Source organism: Oscarella lobularis, chromosome 18 (assembly GCF_947507565.1).
Source record: "Oscarella lobularis chromosome 18, ooOscLobu1.1, whole genome shotgun sequence".
NCBI classification, from domain to species: domain Eukaryota; kingdom Metazoa; phylum Porifera; class Homoscleromorpha; order Homosclerophorida; family Oscarellidae; genus Oscarella; species Oscarella lobularis.
Genome location: NC_089192.1, coordinates 2067306 through 2087799, shown reverse-complemented (window position 1 = coordinate 2087799; position 20494 = coordinate 2067306). Strand labels below are relative to the sequence as shown.

At 45.7% G+C, this 20494-nt stretch overlaps 2 protein-coding genes, 2 long non-coding RNA genes and 1 pseudogene across 8 annotated transcripts; 2 read left to right on the top strand and 3 right to left on the bottom strand.

Annotated features, from left to right (window-relative positions):
- Nucleotides 1-451: 451 nt before the first annotated feature.
- Nucleotides 452-3475, top strand: LOC136198178 (uncharacterized). The gene is made up of 5 exons (XM_065988084.1): nt 452-538; nt 2479-2663; nt 2727-2768; nt 2828-2977; nt 3041-3475. Exons 1-5 carry the CDS (start codon nt 511-513, stop codon nt 3473-3475), a joined length of 840 nt encoding a protein of 279 aa, XP_065844156.1. The 5' UTR covers nt 452-510.
- A 1997-nt stretch (nt 3476-5472) lies between these two features.
- LOC136198177 (serine/threonine-protein phosphatase 6 regulatory ankyrin repeat subunit A-like) lies at nt 5473-8599 on the bottom strand (annotated as a pseudogene).
- Nucleotides 8600-9563: 964 nt separating this feature from the next.
- LOC136197775 (uncharacterized) lies at nt 9564-10120 on the bottom strand. Its single transcript, XR_010672584.1, has 2 exons — nt 9754-10120; nt 9564-9707 (listed from the first exon to the last, which is right to left on the bottom strand). It is a non-coding gene; the product is annotated as an uncharacterized lncRNA (long non-coding RNA).
- A 2180-nt stretch (nt 10121-12300) lies between these two features.
- On the bottom strand, nt 12301-14922 carry LOC136198195 (uncharacterized). 5 transcript variants are annotated; one of them, XR_010672671.1, is made up of 7 exons: nt 14781-14922; nt 14587-14722; nt 14370-14439; nt 14258-14316; nt 14113-14201; nt 13893-14055; nt 12301-13837 (listed from the first exon to the last, which is right to left on the bottom strand). It is a non-coding gene; the product is annotated as an uncharacterized lncRNA (long non-coding RNA). The 5 variants fall into 5 exon arrangements; XR_010672670.1 differs by having other exon boundaries at nt 12301-14055; XR_010672673.1 differs by having other exon boundaries at nt 12301-14055; nt 14380-14439.
- Nucleotides 14923-16449: 1527 nt separating this feature from the next.
- LOC136197736 (deleted in malignant brain tumors 1 protein-like) lies at nt 16450-20193 on the top strand. Its single transcript, XM_065987555.1, has 9 exons — nt 16450-16570; nt 17015-17326; nt 17435-17749; nt 17803-18117; nt 18199-18513; nt 18564-18878; nt 19092-19400; nt 19458-19772; nt 19823-20193. The coding sequence occupies exons 1-9, from the start codon at nt 16513-16515 to the stop codon at nt 20017-20019; spliced, it is 2451 nt and encodes an 816-aa protein (XP_065843627.1). The 5' UTR covers nt 16450-16512; the 3' UTR covers nt 20020-20193.
- The last annotated feature ends 301 nt before the right edge of the window (nt 20194-20494 follow it).

The following is a 20494-nucleotide window of genomic DNA, read 5'->3' as shown; positions in this document are numbered from 1 at the left end:
TGGCAAAGAGGATTCAACAAAAAATTTACAGAATAGTTGAAGAAAGAAGCCCAAGTCGTTTCTTAAAATAGAAATAACAATAATTATTTGCTCTCGTGCTATTTACTCTGGTCAACTTTTGCCTTCTATCATCGATTTTACCGTGCACTAGGCAGGGCAATGCATTTTTTATTTTGCTGTTATGGGAGGAATGCAAAATGGACAAAAATGACATTTTTCAGTTCGTGACACTTAACGCGAGCCATTAGGTGGCGCAGCGACGAGATTTCGGCTACAGAGCGGCTAATTATAGCGATAGGGATATTCTTTCCCCAGCCGGTTGCCCGATTTCCTCTAAATTCTTTATGGGGAAATATGCCTTAGGATCAATTAACTCACGTGGTATGTCACTGATCGCGTGCGCTATTGCTTTTCGTCACTGATCTCTTTCGCCGCCCGATTTTCTCATTCGCGCAGTCGAAAACCATTCGAAAATCGGGTAGGCTCTGGAATCGAGTGCGAGAGGAATCGATGCTGTTTGTTGGCGTGGAAATAAGAGGTTGGGGCCCCCATTCACCGTTTCTCTAAAGAACGGTTCGCACCGTGCGTACAGTCTGGATCTCGCCTCTCTGGGCTACTGTCAGCACTTCTTATTCACTTTTACTTCGCTACGAAGCTAGCTCGATCGTTCTGGAACTGAAGCCGACGATCCCTAGTTATATATCAAACGATCTATCCAACCCTTTCGAGCGAAGAAGAGCTTTTCCGTCGCTTCAAAAAGCAGCTATCTCAAAGCGGAAAAAACGATAAGGTATGCTACTCCAGAGCTAGATCGACCTCGTTTGGGAGAGAATCGATCTCTACACGGTACGTAAAATGTCTTGTTGAGATCGATATCTCTGGAAGAAAAATCTCGGTGAGATCAATCTCTACATCCTTTACATCTATTGTGATCTTTTTGTTTAGGGACCTCGGGAAAATGGCGAAAAGCGATAATTGGGAGAACAAGCGTGAACTAGCATTAATTGTCTCAGCTAACGATCGAATAGGCTTCACGCACGCGAGAGGCTTCGCCTCCGCCGTACCGTCCGACATAGGCTTGGTTCCAGGCCATATATCCTCTCCCCTTCTGGTCTGTGACCAACCTCTTATCTCGTAACCATCCATTTAGACGTTAATGACACACCTTGGCCAAAGTGCAACGCGTGCATGGCCTTATCTCTGGCTCAAATTATCGTCGACATTTTTAGATCGTGGACACTTCGGCGCCTCGCGATAAAACTGTATTTTAGCGCTGAGTGTGCGAAGTTCTTTTGTACAGTGGAGGCAAAACAAAGCGTCTCCAAGAATTAACAGCGAGTCTCTTCGTAAACTATCTATATGTCTCAGTCACTTCCGCCGACAACCGCAAAATCAGCATCGCATGTAAGTCTAGACACACCCGGAAATGGCTCGAAATGGGTTCCAAAGCGAGGACTCTAATTATCCTTTCTTCTTCCTTTAGCAATTTTGCTGAAGTGTGATTGAAGCGTACGCATTCTCGAGCTAGGTTTTTCCGAGGCTTCAGAAGGAATCGCCTACGGATTATTGATAACGAGCTCTCGTATTGTTTTGACGTTCTTCGTCTTACTCTCGTATAAGCCCGTATTTCGAACGCTTAACGCCGATTGTCTCGTTATCAAGACACTCTGCAGAGTCTCTGTGGCAGCAAACTACACGAAGGGCACCTCATCTCTACGCTGTGTTCAAATTCGCGTCCTAATCTGCGTTATTAGGGGAAGATCCTTGGACATTTCTCGGACAACAAGAAGTTTTAGGTGACCATCAAGTACAGGTTCGCATTAGAGCAAGTTATCTTGTAACTGTAGTCTAATATAGGTAGTTGTGATCGACCGAGGTCTGACCTATAGTCGGGGGACCAGACCTCTTCCTCGTCTCAGCTGCACTTCACCATTGTCAAGAATATCATGATAACTACGCAGTCACGTCCTCCAAGAACTACATATAGCACTTCTCGATAAAATGTGGCGCACCTGGCTCATTTTGTGCATATACATCTTCGTAGGGCAATATTGGCAGGTGTATAGTTCTCCGTTTATTCATAAGTGAGCAGCTGCCTCTTGCCACTAGCTCCAGCGTAGATCGTTCTCTCGCGAGTCAGTCATACGGGAGAGCCGGACGTCTTTTTCTGAATATTTATGTGTTCAGTAGCTATATCAGCAGGTGTATAGCTCTCCGTTCGATCATTCATGTGATGATTGATTGATTGTTACATTCATTCAATGTTCACATTCCGAATTCTAGCGCCGTACGAGTGCGCAGCTGCATGCCTCTTGCCACTCCAGCGTAGACCGTTTTCTCGCGAGTCAATCAGTTGCTGGGCTTTCAGACAATTTATATGTATAGGCGTACGGGACAACGTCTTTCTAAATATTTATGTTTTCAGTAGCTATATCAGCTTTGCCGTTTTCTCTTCGTTTACTTGGGTTTTGTTCTCAGACGTTTGCGAGATGACATCTACCGTGGCGTTCCTGTTGCTTGTGGTCTTTGTGTCAAGGTATATTTTGGCATCAGATGATTGTAAAGGAGGCGCTTTGGTTGTGCCCTCATCGGGGCCTAGTGTTTGCCTTCCACTTGACGACTACATTGAACTTCAAAAAGGCGCAACTCCCGACGTGCAATCAGTAAGCTCTATAATGTCGATCGTTTGATGCGACGGATTTCTTTCAACGTTTGACTTCATTCAGACAGAAGCCCCTCCTCCAACATCCGCCGCGTCATCAACCCAGGTATAGCTATAGTAGTCTTAGTGCAGTGGAAGGTGCTTTCCAATTGACAAACGATATAGAGCGTTTCCAATTCCGCACTGCTACTTTACCGCTACATGTCTCCTCTTTGGCTCCAAAGTCACGCGAATTTTACAGAGACGCCATCTTCGGTTTCGGCGCAAACGATAGAGTTTGGTAGTGGAACAGCGTTTCGCCATTTGTTGTTTAAAGTAAGTGGTTAGTATACGCACGTGCGATGGGCTGGCGTTATGATATGCTATACTTTGTCAAAGGTCAAATTAATAGAAGCCGGGGATCTTAATGATAACATAGCCTACTCCATTCAGATGGCCTTCTTTTCTACGCCTATGAGCGATAGCGATCCCATTGTTCAAATTTGCGACGGCAATTTTTGCGTTGGTACTTTGTACTGGGATCCAAACATGGCGAGTGACTTCGGCGGCGTTGATTCAGTTGACGAATGCAGCGGATCGAAAGGTAGCACCATCACTGCACCAAACTCGCCTTCAACTAACTGGAACATTCGCCTTGAAATTCATCCTAATTCTACGTCAGGAATATTGTACGTTAGCACAAAGTCATTAACGCGTGAATACAATCAAAAATTGAAGCTAAGTCAAGGTCTTCACTTAAAAGTGTGCAGAGATAACGAAGTCGAAACGTATCAGTTCCATTTGTTTGAATTGACTTTGCATATGAACAAATAATCAAAGCTTTTTGTGGACAAGGCAATCGTAATTTTCTTCTTGGTCTCATTCTGTTTTACACGCAAATTGCCATTGTGTGCATGTCAAGCCACAGCGATTTCTGTTTTAGTGAGTTTTTAGTGCTTTCATGTGTCATATCCAACAAATCTATAGAAGTTCATTGCAAACTCTATATATTATTTAATTAGGTCTCGAAGTTTCCTGATGTCTTAATACAATGCGGTACACACTCATGCAGTACTTTTCTCCCGACAGTGCATATATTAATTTTTATATACCCAGCACTAGTCAGTGTGCCGCAATTATCTATTTCGCTTTCACACGGGCGATCTCGAAATATATTGGAGCAAAGATATAAATTTTCTTTCCAAGACGATAGTGGTATTTAATGATTTTTTCTAATTATGATAGTATACACGGTACTGAGTAGGAAAGAGAGTGTCCAAGAGCCTATACTGTATCATTTGTATTACTTTGTGACTGAGCAACTGAATCGTTAACTTAGCGATATCCAATATTCTTAATAGCAATGTAGCACTTTTGAGTCTGATATAAAAGAAATGGATAACATCGTTACGTCAGAGATCGCGTGCGCTATTGCCTTCGCGGATCTCTTTTTGCAACCGAATTCCTCTTTTGCTCTGTCAAAAACGAATTGAAAATCTAGTCTCGAACACAAGCGGGAATCGTTCCTGATCGTTGGCGTGCAAATAGGACGTCGGGGGCCCCAGCCTAGCTGGCCGCGGAAGTTCTGTCAAATTTCGACAAAAGAAGAGCTTTTACATCGCTTCGTGGCGGCCTTATAAAAGCGAAAGACAGAATAAGGTATCCTACAAAAGGGGGGTCCTCACTCGGGGGAGAATTAAGCTCAGCTTCACTCTACGCTGTTGGAATCGCCCTCTATAAAGAAAATCTTTGTCAGATCGATCTCTACATAGACAATATGGGGGAGAACTAATCTTTCATCAAAAATCTTGTCGAGCTATATGTCTCTACATAGAAAATCTGGGTATGATCAACTAGATAATATAAAAGATCTGCGTGTAATCAGTGTCTACATAGAATGTCTGCGGGAGATCAATTTCTACATAGAATGTCTGGAAAAGATTAGCTCCGGTCTCGAACACGTTCGGGGATCGTTGCTGATCTTTGGCGTGCGAAGAAGGTGTCGGGGGCGCTAGCTTCGATGTTCTATCAAATAGCACTTTTGCCCAATTAAGGGCCTTTTTGTCTCTTTGTGGCTAAAAAAGCATCCATCTGAAAGCGAACGACAAAAGTAAGGTTTCCTGCAAAAGGGGCCTTAAGTGGGAAGAAAATCAGTTCCACGCTCTCTGCATAAAGAATCTGTGTGGAATCGATCTCTACGTCAAAATCTGGTTGAGGGATCTCTACATCGAATATCTTGGTAAGATCACTCTTTATATGGAGAGTTTGAGTGATAATAATCTCTACATAGAAATTCTCGGTGTGATTAATCTCTCTATCCTTTGGTGTGGGCCTATTAATTACGGGATGATCTAGCACACGTGCATTGGCTTCGTTTAAAGATTTGTCTACGGCATTCCATATGAAAAGGTGACCTAGACTTCGAGCAGGCAGTATGATGTTTTTCACAGATGCACTTTTGTCTTTATCCTGTGCTAGAGACTCCGTTCTTGCTCAAACACGTGTTATCAACTCTCAAAGACCTCCGAGGCCAACGAGGTGAAAGAGGCCGTACCTCTATAGCAGGGGCCGATAGAGTTGGCTTCCCCACTATGGCGAGACGCGGTGGGTCACAATAGCGGTCCCCTTGGATAACATGGGTGGCGGACTCACATCCGAGGACGCTTCACTCCCAAGGCCCATCTCCGAGGCCAATCGAGGATAAAGAGGCCGCACCCCGCGCTTCGTGGGTCAACCGAAGCTCCGGGCTCCGTGTCCACCAGGGGGCGTGGGTGAATCGCCCTCCCCGCCTGAAGACGCCGAAAGGACGATCGTTTGTAGCTCGAAATAACTTCCGGTTTATTTCCGTGTTTATTAAATACAAAAAATTATTTTCTCGCCTACTTTACATTGCGTCGCGCCGCGCCCTAACTATAAAAGACACGCACGCGCGAAAAATCCCTCCTCCCTCAAACCCCAACTGCGTAGAGCAAGAAGTACACTATGCAATGAAACAGACTCATGCATCACGTCCTCTTTGATTCTGCGACGATTCACTGTGAAAGCGCCGCAGCATCGGATGATTGCGTCACAGCAGGACATTCCGTGCTCCGAGAACGACTAATTGACGATCACGCATGACCACGTCTATTACCCAATTACAGCAACAACGCAATCCCACCGCGGACCATTCAAAACTGCCAACCATAAAACGACGACCACCTACCGCGGCACCGACCCAGTAGGTCACACCCCTTCCAGAGGTAGCCGCACCTGCGTTCAGAGCCACTGTACATCACCAAATGTAGCAGTAGAAAGCAGTTACGATCTAGATATTTTTCGCCCATAAACAGGTGACACTAGCGTATTCCTCTCCCCTCTATAAGGAGCGTTACCCGAGATGTAAGATGGTACATACAGGCCTTGTGATCGGGCGACCCTCAAGCGATTGCAGAGGCCACTGTAAGCTTACTTTAAATAGCGGCGACAATTTACTCAAATAGACGGCGCTTCACTTCTCCCTAGATCGAACAGACCCTATACAAAACAAACGTGAAAAAAGCTTTAGCTAACTTGCCAATTTGCCAATTAAGACACGCTTGATCCATCTCGTGAAAATTTTCAAACTGGAACTGATAGATAAAATTGCCAAGACAATGTTGATGCTTTGAAACTGTTCAGCGTTGAAAAAATTCTGCTTATGACACTTAGGTTAGGTCTGGTGCCATAGGTTATTCAAGACGCCGGTCTACGGTATATAGCGGTGTCAACCTGGCTCGTATTAGTTATGATCCCTCTTTGATTGTCGTTCTCAAGCCACCAAACGTCTTACCAAGAATCTATGGAGCTATTCTCACAAGTCAACTTGGACGCTAATCAGCAAAGGCGAAGTCAATAAACTAAAAAAAGAGAAGACGAATGCAAGTACAAGAGATGATTGGTGTGTACGTCACCCACATCCCAGATGATTCTCGTTTCGCTTGTTAGAGTTTTGAGCAGAGGCTATGACGTTTTCTATACGAACTCCACAATAAAACATTTGCAAATACACGAGACTTTACTTACATGTGAGTACAGTACAGTGACACGCTCTTCGTACTTTGCTGCGAGTTCACATCAATCTATAGATACATATATGACAGGCGGTTGGGGTGAACAGGTGAGGCCCCTTTTGGGGGTTCAGAATCACTAGGGCCACGGGATTTTGGCTCGCGGCGACCGTTGCGAAAATCGTGCGCTCGCATAATTCAAACCACATGGAGACACACCTTATAGCTTTTCTTCGCGCAACGGAGAAAATAATTCGACATACGAGGGAGGAGAGAAGAGCTTTGAAACGGCGACGGATGAATTCGGCTCTTGGGTGATGGGGAACAACTTAGTTGCGTCGACAAACACGTTAAACTGTAGGCATTCAGAGTGCAGTTAAATGGAATATCTCCACTCGCGTCTCGAGCTTTACCTTGCGCTTCCCAAGGCGAAAATCTGTGGGTGAGACACCTTAGGGAGCCTCACTCTTTCGTAAAGACGTCAGCGGGTGGAAAAAGTCCTTTGGAAAGCATCCTACTGAGAGCGGAAACGCGTCCTGCGAAAAATTGAGCGAAAACGACTACATTTCTCTGACCATTACCCGGATAAGGACATCAACTACCAATGATACCCGGATAAGGGCAACAAATAATTATGATCAATTGCTGAATGTTAATAGCTGGCATAGTGCAAGACTTTCCAATTAAATTCTCCCTTAGCCTGAATGTCGGCTCCCTTGCTCAGGAGAAACTCACACGTGCCTATGTGTCCATTCGCGGCGATGTGCAAAGGAGTGCACCCAAAGTCATCTGAACAATTAACATTTGCGCCTTCCTCAAGAAGAAATTCGCAGGTCTCATTGTGGCCGTTTTCAGCTGCAAAATGCAATGCAGAACGTTCGTCGTCATCGTTGTTTTCCACATCCGCGCCAAAATCTAATATCATATTACAAAGGAGGTGTGAACTTCCGCAGAAGCCGAGCATAACGGATCTTTTCCAGCAGAGTCCTTAACAGCTACATTTGCACCTCTATTTAGCAGAACTTCTCCGAGACTCGTGCTATACCATCATCAGCTGCATAATGAAGAGCGCTCCGACCAAATTCGTCGAGTGAATTGACGTCAGAGCCGTGATCAAGAAGAGCCAGACATACTGAATCATGACCGTTGGCTGCCGCCAAGTGCAACGGACGCTCTTTGTCCTCATCTTCCGCCTCGATGTTTGAACCAATCTCCAGAAGAAGTTTACACGCTGAAAGTTGAGAACTCTGCGCCGCGTAGTGAAGTGGCTGTCGACAGCATTCGCCTTCCGTGGAAATACTAGCACCGTAATCAAGAAGAAGCTTTATTACATCAGGAGATACTTGCTGACAGGCAATGTGAATTGCTTGGGCCTTTTCACTATTTTCAGCACAAACGTGTGCTCCACGATCAAGGAGGAATTTAGTGACATGAAGATGAGCGTTAATTAACAACAGCGCAGTGAAGAGCGCTTTGCGCAATTTTATCTCTCGCTGTAAGATCGGCGCCGTTTTGAAGCAACAGTTGACAGAGCTCAGTGTGTCCTCCGAACGACGCCAGATGTAATATCGTCGTCTACCCATATCATCTTCAGCGTTCAGAGCAGCTTTGCGCATCAGAAGAGAGGTTGTATTAATTAATACATCCCTTCCTCGCTGATATATGCAGTGGGCGTATCCCCTGTTCGTCCCGGGCCCCCATTGGAGAAGAGCTTCACACAAAACCAAACGTCCGCCACTGGCCGCCAAGTGAAGAGGACTCTGTTTTACACGTCAACGCTGACGCCAAGATAAAGAAAGAGCTCGACGTTCGCAACGTTAATTGCCAGCTTCTGCAGCGCAGTGAATCGGAAAGAGGCCCTCTTCGTTTTGTACAAATAAACACTCTCTGTCTGACTGCAGAAGCCCCTTACAAGCGTCGGCGTCTCCATTTGCCGCTGCTTTGTGTAGCGACGTTAACGTTTCTGTCTTCTCCGACGTTCTTTTGCGACTCTGCGAGACACGCGAGCTAAAGTGACGGTTCAATAACGCTTCCAAGACCGATTGCAGCTTAGATGCGATCGAAATATGCCCAGCATCGCGTTTTAGAAACGATTGTCCGGGAGTTAACGTGAGAATGCTCACGTGCACGTCTTTTGCGGCAAAGTCTCTGCAAGCAAAGCTTTTAATTTGCCCGACAGCAAAGCAGAAGCTGAAATCATTATTAAATGCATTATCAAAATGATGACGGAGCAGATACAGGGCCTGGGCACGATTCTAGGCTGTAACCAATTACTTCTAACATATGTGGGAGTATATTCTTCCAGTTGAAAAACTTAGCCAGAGCTTCCTCGCATTCGAGCAACCCATTGAATTTAATACGTCGAGATGAGTAAGACCCTTCAACCTAGCGCAAAAATCTTGAATGGTGTTCGTTGACACAGGCGGAAAGCTGACGTCAAGATGACGCAGTCTCTATAGAAAGTCCCGTAGGTCCTTGATACCAAGATTTCCTTATAGGTTAGCCTTAGGTAGCCTTAGGTAGGTACACTCTGGCGTCGATATGTAGGGTTGCTTTCAACGTCATTTCACAGTTCCATAGGTGCTAAGCTTACATGTTGTACAAATAGGGTGATACGTATCTTTAATATTTACTTTAAAGGAGGGCTTGCTTCACCATCTCGAGCATTGTCTTCGCGTTCGTGCAAAGAAGGAATGCGGAGAAGATTAGCTTCCTAGTAGCGAGGTATGAAGGAAATAGAGCCAGAATATTTATCAATGTATAGTTCAGTTGAGCTAGAACCCAAGACTACCCAACATCACAGTTAGCATCACGTAGAGTTTCGTGCCAACGCTTTTGAGGTCACTTTACGGGTGACGCATCTTAATTTAGACGTTCTAAAATCTACCTTAGTGTGGAAAGTTCTTATTTTTATTGTGCTACGCAGTAATCGACAGACAAGGTAAAATGACCGTAAATCTGAACAAATTTGATGTCCTCAGTCAATCTTTGAGCCTTCACTTTCCGTAATGTGCACTTCGAAGATTTCGTCTTTTAGCCTGCATTAGACATTCTATAAACGTATTGCACTTTTCGATGTCTTACGATGGGGCGTTTCTCCGATTGAAGTCGATTGACCAGTTTCTCACTCAGAATGATCTCATGATCATCGAAAGGCTGTAACGGTGTCCCAAAGCGTGAGATGGGCGCCGATCGTCCCATACGAATGAGATGCCAAATTGGTTTCGATCGAACTGGGGAAAGCTGAAGTAGAAAAGAAAAGACAACGAAAGCGACCATCATCAGCTGCTTCGCCATGAATGCCGCAAGGTCTTTAGGCACAGCTAGGGGTTTAGGCAACGGAGCAACCGACGGTTCTTTTATAATGTACTGCCGGAATCTAACTGAATTACACTCTAACGTAAACATCAGTTGATGATCAATGATTCATTTACGGAACCCCAAATAGACCTGCGGTGCCGTAAGTCAACTTGACCGCAACTACGTCAGGCGGAAGAGAATCGCTTCCTCGGATTTGAAGAAGCGACGTCCTGTTTACGTAGATACCCAAGGCGCGTAGATGCCCAAGGCGTCGAGCACCGGCCTGAATAAGACAGCTGTAAGTTTTGGTTGCAAGCCTTCGTATCACAGGAATGGCCTTCGTATCACAGGAATGCCGCAATTTCATTCGTGCCTTGCATGGTCTTTAGTAATTAGTAGAGGAACTGCTACACTCTAGTATGGACTTCAGAAAGTGGCTTGCTTATAATTAATTCACCTCTAAGGTTCGACGTCGCAATCTAGAGGTGGAAGGTTTTATCTGAATCGAAGATCTGCGCCAATTCTTCACTCGCAGTTACTGTCCCTACTCCACAACGAAACTCAGCCACAATTAGATAAAGTAGACCTAATCAAGACCTAGCAAAACACTGGCTCAGGCTAATAAACGAGATCGTCGAAATCCATTTTGCAACGGACGTTTCAGCAAGTGTTTACCTTTCTGCCCTTCGTAAATCGCCCGCAAAAAGTAAAAGCATCGTTTCGTAAGCATCCATGCAGTTTTCTTCTTACGTACGTTTGTTTCATATGTCTTCCTCTCACGAACCAGTGACTTATACTTTATTATATACCTCATTGGTAATTTTCTGGGGGAAAAGAACGCGGTAAAGCCAATAGGTTCACGATCGATGCGTTGTCGTTTCCACAGAGACTGAGAGCACCTCCTATTGTCAAGTTTGAGGAAGCCTTTCGCTTCTGCAGATCGTCATCGCGGTCGATCATGCACCTTAGCTTCCGAGAGTACGGAAGGTAAGAACCTCATGTATGACGCGAGGGATGTTTGCTGTAGTCTTCTTTTCTGCCACTAACTTCCGCACAGAAGAAGGGCTTCTCATAACATCAACAAGAGGACGGTGGCTATACATTAGCTTCAGGCTGGACATGCAGCTATAATAACATCGTGGGCTCTGGACTTCCTACAGAGACCCTGCAGTATCGTTCATGGCAAGACAGAAGATTGCTCTGGCTTTCTTTGCCTCTTGTATTCTACTTTCAACGTACACGAGCCCGATCCAGGAGAAAGATATATTTCATCTCGCCCTATCGAGAAGATCGGCGCTAAATTCTAAGTCCCAGTCAGTACTAGAAAAAACGCAATCGGAGAAAGATGAAAGCCGTCTCAACGATAGTCTTAGCCATTCGCTGCAGCGAAATGATGTAAAGCACATAATTTGGAATAGAAAGCCCTATACGTAATATCGTCTCTTTAAGGTTCGGAAACGGTTCAGGCGTCGTAAGCGCATTTGTGTCCCGCCTTCATGTCGTGGCTTCTGTTATATCTGCTAGTCGAATGTCAAAACATCTGGCCAATCCGTTTTCTGTATCGTTTCATGTGTAGGTGGGTATAGGTACCGTGAACTGCCTTGTCTAACACTATAGTATATAGCACCAAGAAGCACTTGCTTGTATTTGTTTTTAAAAAAATATATCGATGCTTTCTCGATAGGAATTGCAGTGACGTAATAAAAGTACGTCACTTTCGCGCTTGCTCACTGCTCAGAGTCCTTGAAGGAATTCTCGTTATGGAGGCTTCTTCGAAACTGAAAGATAGCGTTGCCTTGGCTGCCGGTGGGGATCTGGTGCCGTACGCTCTTTCCTCAAGCTTGGAGCAACGGTCATCGTGCCGTCTCGTTCACAACAAAGACTAGACGATCTCATTGCAACCGAGCACGAAAGTAGGTATGCGTATCGGGAAACGTTTCTGTTAAATAGCGCCTCTGTGACCGCGCGATGGTCGCCCCTTTCCCTGCTAAAAAAGGAACCCTAAATATATCATCTTACATCTGGCGGCGTAACGGTGAGTAGAGAGAAATACGCGCTAGTGTCGCAGTAGGTCTTATGGGCGAGCAATATCTAGATAATGCATTAGCGTAGCAGTAATTCTTGACTGCTTTCGACTGCTGCATTGGTAATTAATGCACAGTAGTGGCTGTGCGGCTGGTGAAATGGTAGTGCTCGCAGTTGTTGTGTCCTAAGGAGTCGGCGCCGCTTTTGGCGGTCGTCGTCGTGGGTGGTGAATGGTCCGCGGTGCGATGTGCCTTGTTGTTGTAACTGAAACCCAGAATTGGATAATAGACGACTACGTGTAGATCGCGACATGCAGTGTCTTTTATTACCGACGTCAAACAGTTATATTTAGCAGCAAGTCAAAGAAGAACGATAAATGTTCTGAAAACAGCAGCATCATCAGCACGCAAGACTAGATCTGTCTGATTTTCGTTTGCTACGTTAGCCAAAGGCAATAACTGAAGCGGCCCTGTCGGCGAGATCGCCGCTCTGTCCACCGGTGACGTATTGAAATTTTTCTTTATCGATATCGGTGATCACTGCGTCGTCTAAGGTGTTTCCGTTCGAGCTGAACAATTTTGGGTAACGACGACCGCTGGCTTGGCAGAGAAAGCTGTGTGGAACGTGACCAGGTACTTGCCTGTTGACTGCCTCACGACGTTGAAGTCAGAGCCGCCGAGAATAGAGCCATCAGTATCGAGGTAGCCTCCAATAGTCGTCGTCAATGTCGTCGTCATTGGCTGGGAGTGAGAAATCGACGCCTCGCGATAAAACTGTGGTTCAGCGTTGAGTGCGCGAGAGTCTTATATTGTCGAGTGATGCGCACGTAAGGCTTTGTTTAGGCATAAATTTGATTGTGCACTGGTCAATCTTCGAGGATGTCCTTGAAAGGATTGAGATTCTATTTTGAGCTCGCCCTGCCCGTCTTCTAAAGTTTCTATGTGCGTGCATGGAGAAAGGTTGGTCGACCTTAGCTTTGCGCGCTATGTTTGATCTCGCTGTGAAAGACTTAGGCGGAGCAGAATCCCTGTGATAGGATTGCAGAAGACTTGGCGTGGATCAGACGCTACGCACCCCGTGGCGCCACTGCATAGCAAAGGTTGCATTATAAATACAAAAGCGGTCATGTTTATGGTCGCTTTAGGCCGGATGCGTACGCATTAATTAAAAACAAACGTAGAGTAGTTAAAAAGATTGGCGACGTTTCTGATTTCGGACTTGGAACTAGCAAGAACAGGAAAGGCGATGTTTTGTTACTCTCCCCTATGCCAGGCAGCCTTATTACGTGGTCGACATAGCGGAGCGTTTCTAAGGCAAGCCTATGTAGAAGTGACATGCATATTACATAATTGACTTTTAGGCTTCGGCATATTGTACAGACGATTATTTTTAGGTCGGATGTGGCAGATGATTAAGATCAATCAAGATGTAAGAAGTCATAGACTGTTTGAGGAAGAGGTCACCTCTCCATTACGTCAAAAAACTAAGTTGCCTACAGCAAGGTGATACTTGTTCAGAGGGACGGCACCTTTTGACGGCGTTAGTATACGTCACTTGTTGACGGCGTAAGTATATAGAGAGACGGCACCTGTTGACGGTAAAAAATATAGAGAGGGACGGCACCTGTTGACGGCGTAAATATAGAGAGAGACGGCACTTGTTGACGGCCTCAGTATATAGAAAGGCGGCACCTGTTGTTGGAGTAATTGTAGAGAGGGACGGCACTTGTTGGTAGCGTAAGTATAGAGAGAGACGGCACTTGTTGACGGCCTACGTATATAGAAGACGGCACCTGTTGACGGCATAAGTGTAGAGAGAGATACGGCACCTGTTAGCAGCGTAACTATAGAGAGATACCGCACCTGTTGACGGCGTAAGTATATAGAGAGATACCGCACCTGTTGACGGCATAAGTATATAGAAAGACGGCACCTGTTGGTGGCGTAAGTGTAGAGAGAGACGGCACTTGTTGGTATCCGTGGCGTAAGTATGCATCGACTTCATCTGCGTGGATGACAGCGATTGGGTCGACTCGAGTATTCTCTTTGACTCCAAAGACACCTAACATGGAACAAGACAAAACATTAGCGGTTAACACTGTTACAACAAAGCTCTCACGTTCGCCGACCAAAAAGGCCGAGTAATCAAAAGAGTGCACTGAGTCTGACTGAGGCACATAGACTCCCAGTATCCAACATCCGCTACCACTAAAAGAACGACCCACCTGTGGCTTTCTAATCAAACTTTTAAATTGGACTTGCACATTTTTCTTGTGTCTGCTTGGTCTACGCGATGCTTTACCATGGCTTGGGGCTTCGAATTCTAGAACAGGTCTGGATCGTCTTCTATACGAAATAAAACATTTGCAAACACACAAGAGTTTACTTGCATGTGAGTACAGTACAGTGACAAGCTCTTCGCACTTTGCTGAGAGTTCACATCAATCTATAGATACATATAAGACAGCCAGTTGGTGAAAACGGGTGAGGCCCCTTTTGGGGGTTCAGAATCACTAGGGCCACGGGATTTTGGCTCGCAGCGACCGTTGCGATAATCATGCGCTCGCATAATTCAAACCACATGGAGACACACCTTATAGCTTTTCTTCGCGCACCGGAGAAAAGAATTCGACGTACGGAGGAAGAGAGAAGAGCTTCGAAACGGCGACGGATGAATTCGGCTCTTGGGCGATGGGGAACCACTGAGTTGCATCGACAAACCGTTCTAACTGTAGGCATTTAGAGTACCGGTAAATGGAGTATCTGCGTTCGCGTCTCGAGCTTTACCTTGCGCTTCGTAAGGCGAAAATCTGTTCGTGAGACACCTTTGGGAGCCTCACCTTTTCGCAATAACGGCAGTAGGTAAAAAAGTGCTTTGTAAAGCATTCTACTAATAGCGGAAACGTGTCCTGCGAAAATTCAGCAAAAACGACTACACTTCTTTTGCAATTACCCGGATGAGGACAACTACGTGATACAGCCTAATAAAGGCACCAAATATACTTATGACCAGTCAAATAGCAATGCTGATTTTTGCTAAATTTATTAAAAACAAAACAGCACATAAAGAGAGAGTAGCAAGTTGGAGATGTCGGTGTGTCAGCATACTGTAGACACTGACAAATTCCAAAAATATTGAAGCAAAGGCAAAAAAATTGGGCCAACCCAAGTCTGTGCCCGACACGTCGAGATGGGCGAGTTCCTTCAAGCTCTCGCTCAACTCTCGAATGACGTCGAATGACGTCGACGTGAAACTGACATCAAGATGACGGAGACGAGAAAAGTCCCTTAGATATTTGATGCCAACGTCTCCACGTACGGAACTTGCCGAGAAAGAGAGCAATGTGTGGTAACACGTCTGCGAGAGGGAGCGTAGGAATGGAACCGACAGTTCGCCAAAGCACGGGCTGAAGACAAGTCGACGTCGACCACGTGATATTGATTGGCCAATTGGGAGAGAAATGTCGGTTCGTCGTCGATCGATCGGAGACACGTCAGATTCAGACGCGTTAGGGTCGATTCCATCAAGATGCGTAGAATTCTCGACGTGAGTTTTCCTCTTTTGGCCAAATCTTCAACCAGCTGGTCAGCCATTTCGAAGGGAAGTTTCCTCGGCGAGGACAGCAGGATCTTCTCAGCAGTCGACGGCAGAGGAACCAAGAGCAACTTTTCAGGATTCGAAAAGCTGTAGTCGGTCTGACAGAGAAGATCTCGACACAATTCGGAGAGACGCTGCGCCATGATGAAGTAGATCAATGTCCCGTAAGTGGTAACTCGCTCACCGACCTCCTTTCACTGGCAAGCAATCCAGCGTTCGTTTCTTAAGCGCGTACTTGAAAACGACTTTTTCTGTAGTACTAAAGGTGACTATTTATTCGGGGGGCCCTCGCATCGAACCATGCATGCACCTAAGTAAAGTGCACGTCGTGTATATTTATAGACATGTCTTTCCGCACAGAAAAAATGACATCATGATGGTATAGGCTTGCACATACGAGGCGAGCCTCTGCATGAGGCCCGGGCTCTTCTTCGCGGAAATTAAGATAATGTGTAACTCACTTAGGTGTCTTTAGTTACCTGAAAACGCCTTCTTGTTCGTTTTCTTCCCTTTTAGTGGTGTTGCTCAAGCGAAATGAGCCTGCATAAACATTAGAAACGTTTGCGGCTAAGAGCGCTAGCGCAGCGGCGGTTACGGCGCGCCCTTTCGAGATTTGAGGCTTGAGGGCGGAATAGCATATTTAGTAAACACTAACACACCCATCTGTTAGCAAAATGCCGTCACCACTTTTATTTGGTCTTTCTCTGCGTAACAACGGCGGCCGTGATACGGCACTTGCCCTCTAGCATTGAAATATAGGCAAATTTATATACGCGGCCTTTGACGTCAAGATTATTCTGTGGACATGCCTGTCACGTGATGATGAGGTTCATTCACTCAAAAATGTAGATGAGTGAATTATAGAGCCAGTCGATCTCACGACGAGTTGCGGAGCACATCGCTTGGAGAAGAGCGCCAATCATGTTTATTTGTGTCAGCGCTTTGTTAATTTCTTCATGGCTTTTCTCAACAGGCAATGGTGCGAAACGGCGAGTTTGTATAGTCAACGTCTGCAGTTTGTCTATGCATGCATAGAGTCTAAATACTGCAGAAATTATGTTATGTCATTTAGGAAATCGAAATTTTTTTTGTTCTCTTTATCTATATAGCGCTTTTAGGAGAAAGTCCGCGCTCGCGTGAAACGACGTAAAGTTACCCTTGGCAGTTGTTTGCTCGCACTTCTACCTTATGAAACAAATAACGCGTCGCTGAATTCTATTAGAGGACCTATCTCCTAGATCTGATAACAAGAAAGGAAGTGTAACCCTAACTTAATTAGAAGGTCCATTACTGGCATTAGGCAGATCAGATATACCAATTGTGTACTTTGTGCGTATGCAAGCGGTCATTCTTTAATTTAGCGGAGTCCGAAGTAGAAGTACGTAGCGGCAGTAGTGTGATAATAAAATCTCGATTTCTTTAGCTCAGAATGTCCGTCTGGCCGGCGGATCAACGCCTTACGAAGGCCGCGTTGAACTTTTTCATGACAGTGTCTGGGGCTCCGTCTGCGACGATGTCTGGACAGTCACGGAAGCCAACGTCATCTGCCGCCAGCTTTTTTCCACCGACGCAGTTGCGGCCAAGAAGAACGCTTATTTTGGAGACGGGTTTGGAATGATTTGGCTGGATGACGTCACCTGCAACGGTTACGAGGATCGGCTGGATCTTTGCTCGCACCGGGGCTGGGGTACACACAACTGCGTGCCGTCTGAAAGCGCCGGAGTCATATGCAATAGTACGGTTATTTATGTACTAGATGTTTAAATCACATAAGGTCGTTTGGTTTCGCCTAATCAAAAGCGAACATTAGATGCGTAAATGTATAGTGAGGTATTTTTTCTAGCTGGCAACGCGCTGAGACTTGCGGGCGGGACTACTGATTACGAAGGGCGCGTTGAAATTTTTCACAATGGAGTATGGGGAACAGTTTGCGACGACTACTGGGACATGAACGACGCTGCGGTCGTCTGTCGTCAGCTTTTTGCTACAACTCCGGCATTGGCACCGCATTCCGCTTATTTTGGACAAGGAACTGGCCGGATCTGGTTAGACGATTTGCACTGCACTGGAAAAGAGTCAAGCTTAGATAAGTGCCGCCGTCGTCCTTGGGGACTAGAAAACTGCGTTCACCACGAAGATGCTGGAGTGCGATGCAACGGTAGACTCTCCTTTCTAGTTTTTTATCGCTTACAAATTTGTTTTCGATAATAGACGGAAATGCTATTCGTCTTGTTGACGGTTCTACTGGTTACGAAGGCCGAGTTGAAATTTTTCACAAGGGTCAGTGGGGAACTGTTTGTGACGACCGTTGGAGCATCAGTGATGCAAACGTTGTATGTGAGCAGCTTTTCGGCGCATCTGCGATAGCGTTTCGCAGCGGAAATCATTTTAAATCGGGTTCTGGTCAAATTTGGCTCGACGAAGTCCAGTGTTCAGGAAATGAAGGATCGCTTAGCAATTGCCCGTCGAGTTCTTGGGGTAGCCACGACTGTAGTCACGGTGAAGATGCTGGAGTTTCATGCAACGGTATAGCCACTGTTATTTTCACGAGTTCATTTTATGTAGCAGTTTAGCTTATTGACATGTGTAATTTATTTCTGGCTTTAGGAGGAAATCAGATTCGGCTTGTTGGTGGCTCATCCGGTTACGAAGGTCGCGTTGAGATTTTTCACGACGGTCAATGGGGAACGGTTTGCGACGATGAATGGGAAATTGCTGACGCTACGGTTGTTTGCCGTCAATTGTTTTCTACTTTCGCTCTGAGTTCGCACTCCAGAGCTCACTTTGGTCAAGGTTCAGGAGAAATATTTCTTGATGACGTAGCTTGCTTAGGAACAGAAGAAAGATTGGACGAATGCGCTCACTCCGGTTGGAGTAACGATAACTGCGGTCATGGCGAAGACGCTGGCGTGGTTTGCAGCGGTAAAATAATTTGGAACTTAATACATTAATAATTTGCTTTTGCTCTTGAGGTGGGAACGCTGTCCGGCTTGTTGGCGGCAAATCCAGACACGAGGGAAGAGTGGAAATTTTTTACAACGGCGTTTGGGGCACTGTATGCGACGATTCATGGTCACTTCTAGACGCCCACATCGTGTGTAGGCAGTTGTTTTCTGTTGAGGCCATTCAGGCCAAGCAAAAGGCGTTTTTCGGAGAGGGTTCTGGTGAGATTTGGCTTGATGACGTGGCTTGCTGCGGAAGTGAGAGTAGCCTCGATGCGTGTCATCATTCCGCGTGGAGCTCTCACAACTGTGATCATTGCGAAGACGCTGGAGTCATTTGCAGTGGTAAGCTAGCTAGATACCTGTTTTGAAAATTGCGAAAATAATTTTATGTGAATCAAACACGCAACGGAGACTTGTTCGCATAAGGTTTAATTTAGCTTTGTCTGTATTAAGAATTGCAAAACGCTTTGCGAAAAATAGATGTTTACGGAGGTTAACATTCTCATCCCAGTGTGCCTAAAATTCTGTTTCTACATTTGATACTTGCTTTTTTAGAAACCGTTAGCATGAGGCTTGTTGAGGGTTTTTCACACTTCAACGGACGCCTTGAGGTTCGTCACAACGGACAGTGGGGAACGGTTTGCAACGACGGTTGGGACTTCCAAAACGCCAATGTTGTGTGCCGCCTGCTTTTCATGACATCGGCCAATACAAGCGCATCAGCTACTGTAGCCGGCTCCGGTCCAATCTTTTTGGATCATGTTAGCTGTTCGGGCAGTGAACAAGGACTCGAAGATTGCACACACAGCCCTTGGGGTGAACATGATTGCACTCATTCCGAAGACGTCGGAGTAAGTTGTAGAGGTAAGGGATTTGTAAACATAATAGTTTTAACATGTCCTAAGAGGCTTTGAAATTTAGTTGGTTCTGGTGTGAGACTCGTTGGCGGTCAGAATCACTTAGAAGGACGTGTTGAGGTATTTCACAACGGTCAGTGGGGAACGGTTTGCGACGATTACTGGAGCACCACCGATGCAGACGTAGTTTGCCGCCAGCTAGGCTTTGGTTTGGCTTCGAGCGCCCCTTCCAGTGCTTATTTTTCTCAAGGGTCAGGCCCAATCTGGCTAGATGACGTTGCCTGCTCGGGTGGAGAAGCAGAACTTGCGATCTGCCCATCAAATGGCTGGGGTAATGACAATTGTGGTCATTATGAAGACGCGGGTGTGGTGTGTACAGGTAAATATATTTTTTAGTAATAGGGTTCATGAGATTTATGTCTTAATTAGGTCCTCAAAGTTGCTCTCCTCTGCCAGCTCTTTCGAATGGTGCATCGTCTACGAATTTAAGAGCACCAGGGACCACTGTACTATTTTCTTGCAACAGTGGCTACGCACTCATTGGATCAAGTTCGCGCACATGCCTATCTCACGGCGTTTGGTCAGGAACGCAGCCATCCTGCGCAGCTAGTCCCATTGATGGCTGAGGTGCACGAGATTGATAAATTTTGTTTTTAGAGCTTAGTATTAGCCTATTTCGAGTCTGTCTGTCTGTCTGTCTGTCTTTGTTAGTCGTTTCTCTTCTTTCAAAGTATATGTCGAGTTTGTTTTGTAGAATTCCGATTCACTTGTAGACAATACAAAAATTGCAACACCGCAAATTGTGTGTCCGAGACTGTAAACGTATGCGTTTTCGCAGTGTTTCCTTATTCCGCCGTCTCTCCTTCTCCAAAATGGCGGCCATTTGCCTCAAATTGAACCGAGTTAGGTGCATCAATCGGATATAGGGTCTTCTGTAAAGATAAAAGTAGGAGAGACTTTGGAAGATTGACCCTGTCGTACACCTTCAAATTTAGGAGTACGGACAGAAGGATGCCTGTCGTTGTCGTTTTGGATAATGTAAGGTGTGGACCACCTAACATGAACGTGTCCTTCCACGGATTAGTGATTCTGGAAAGGATT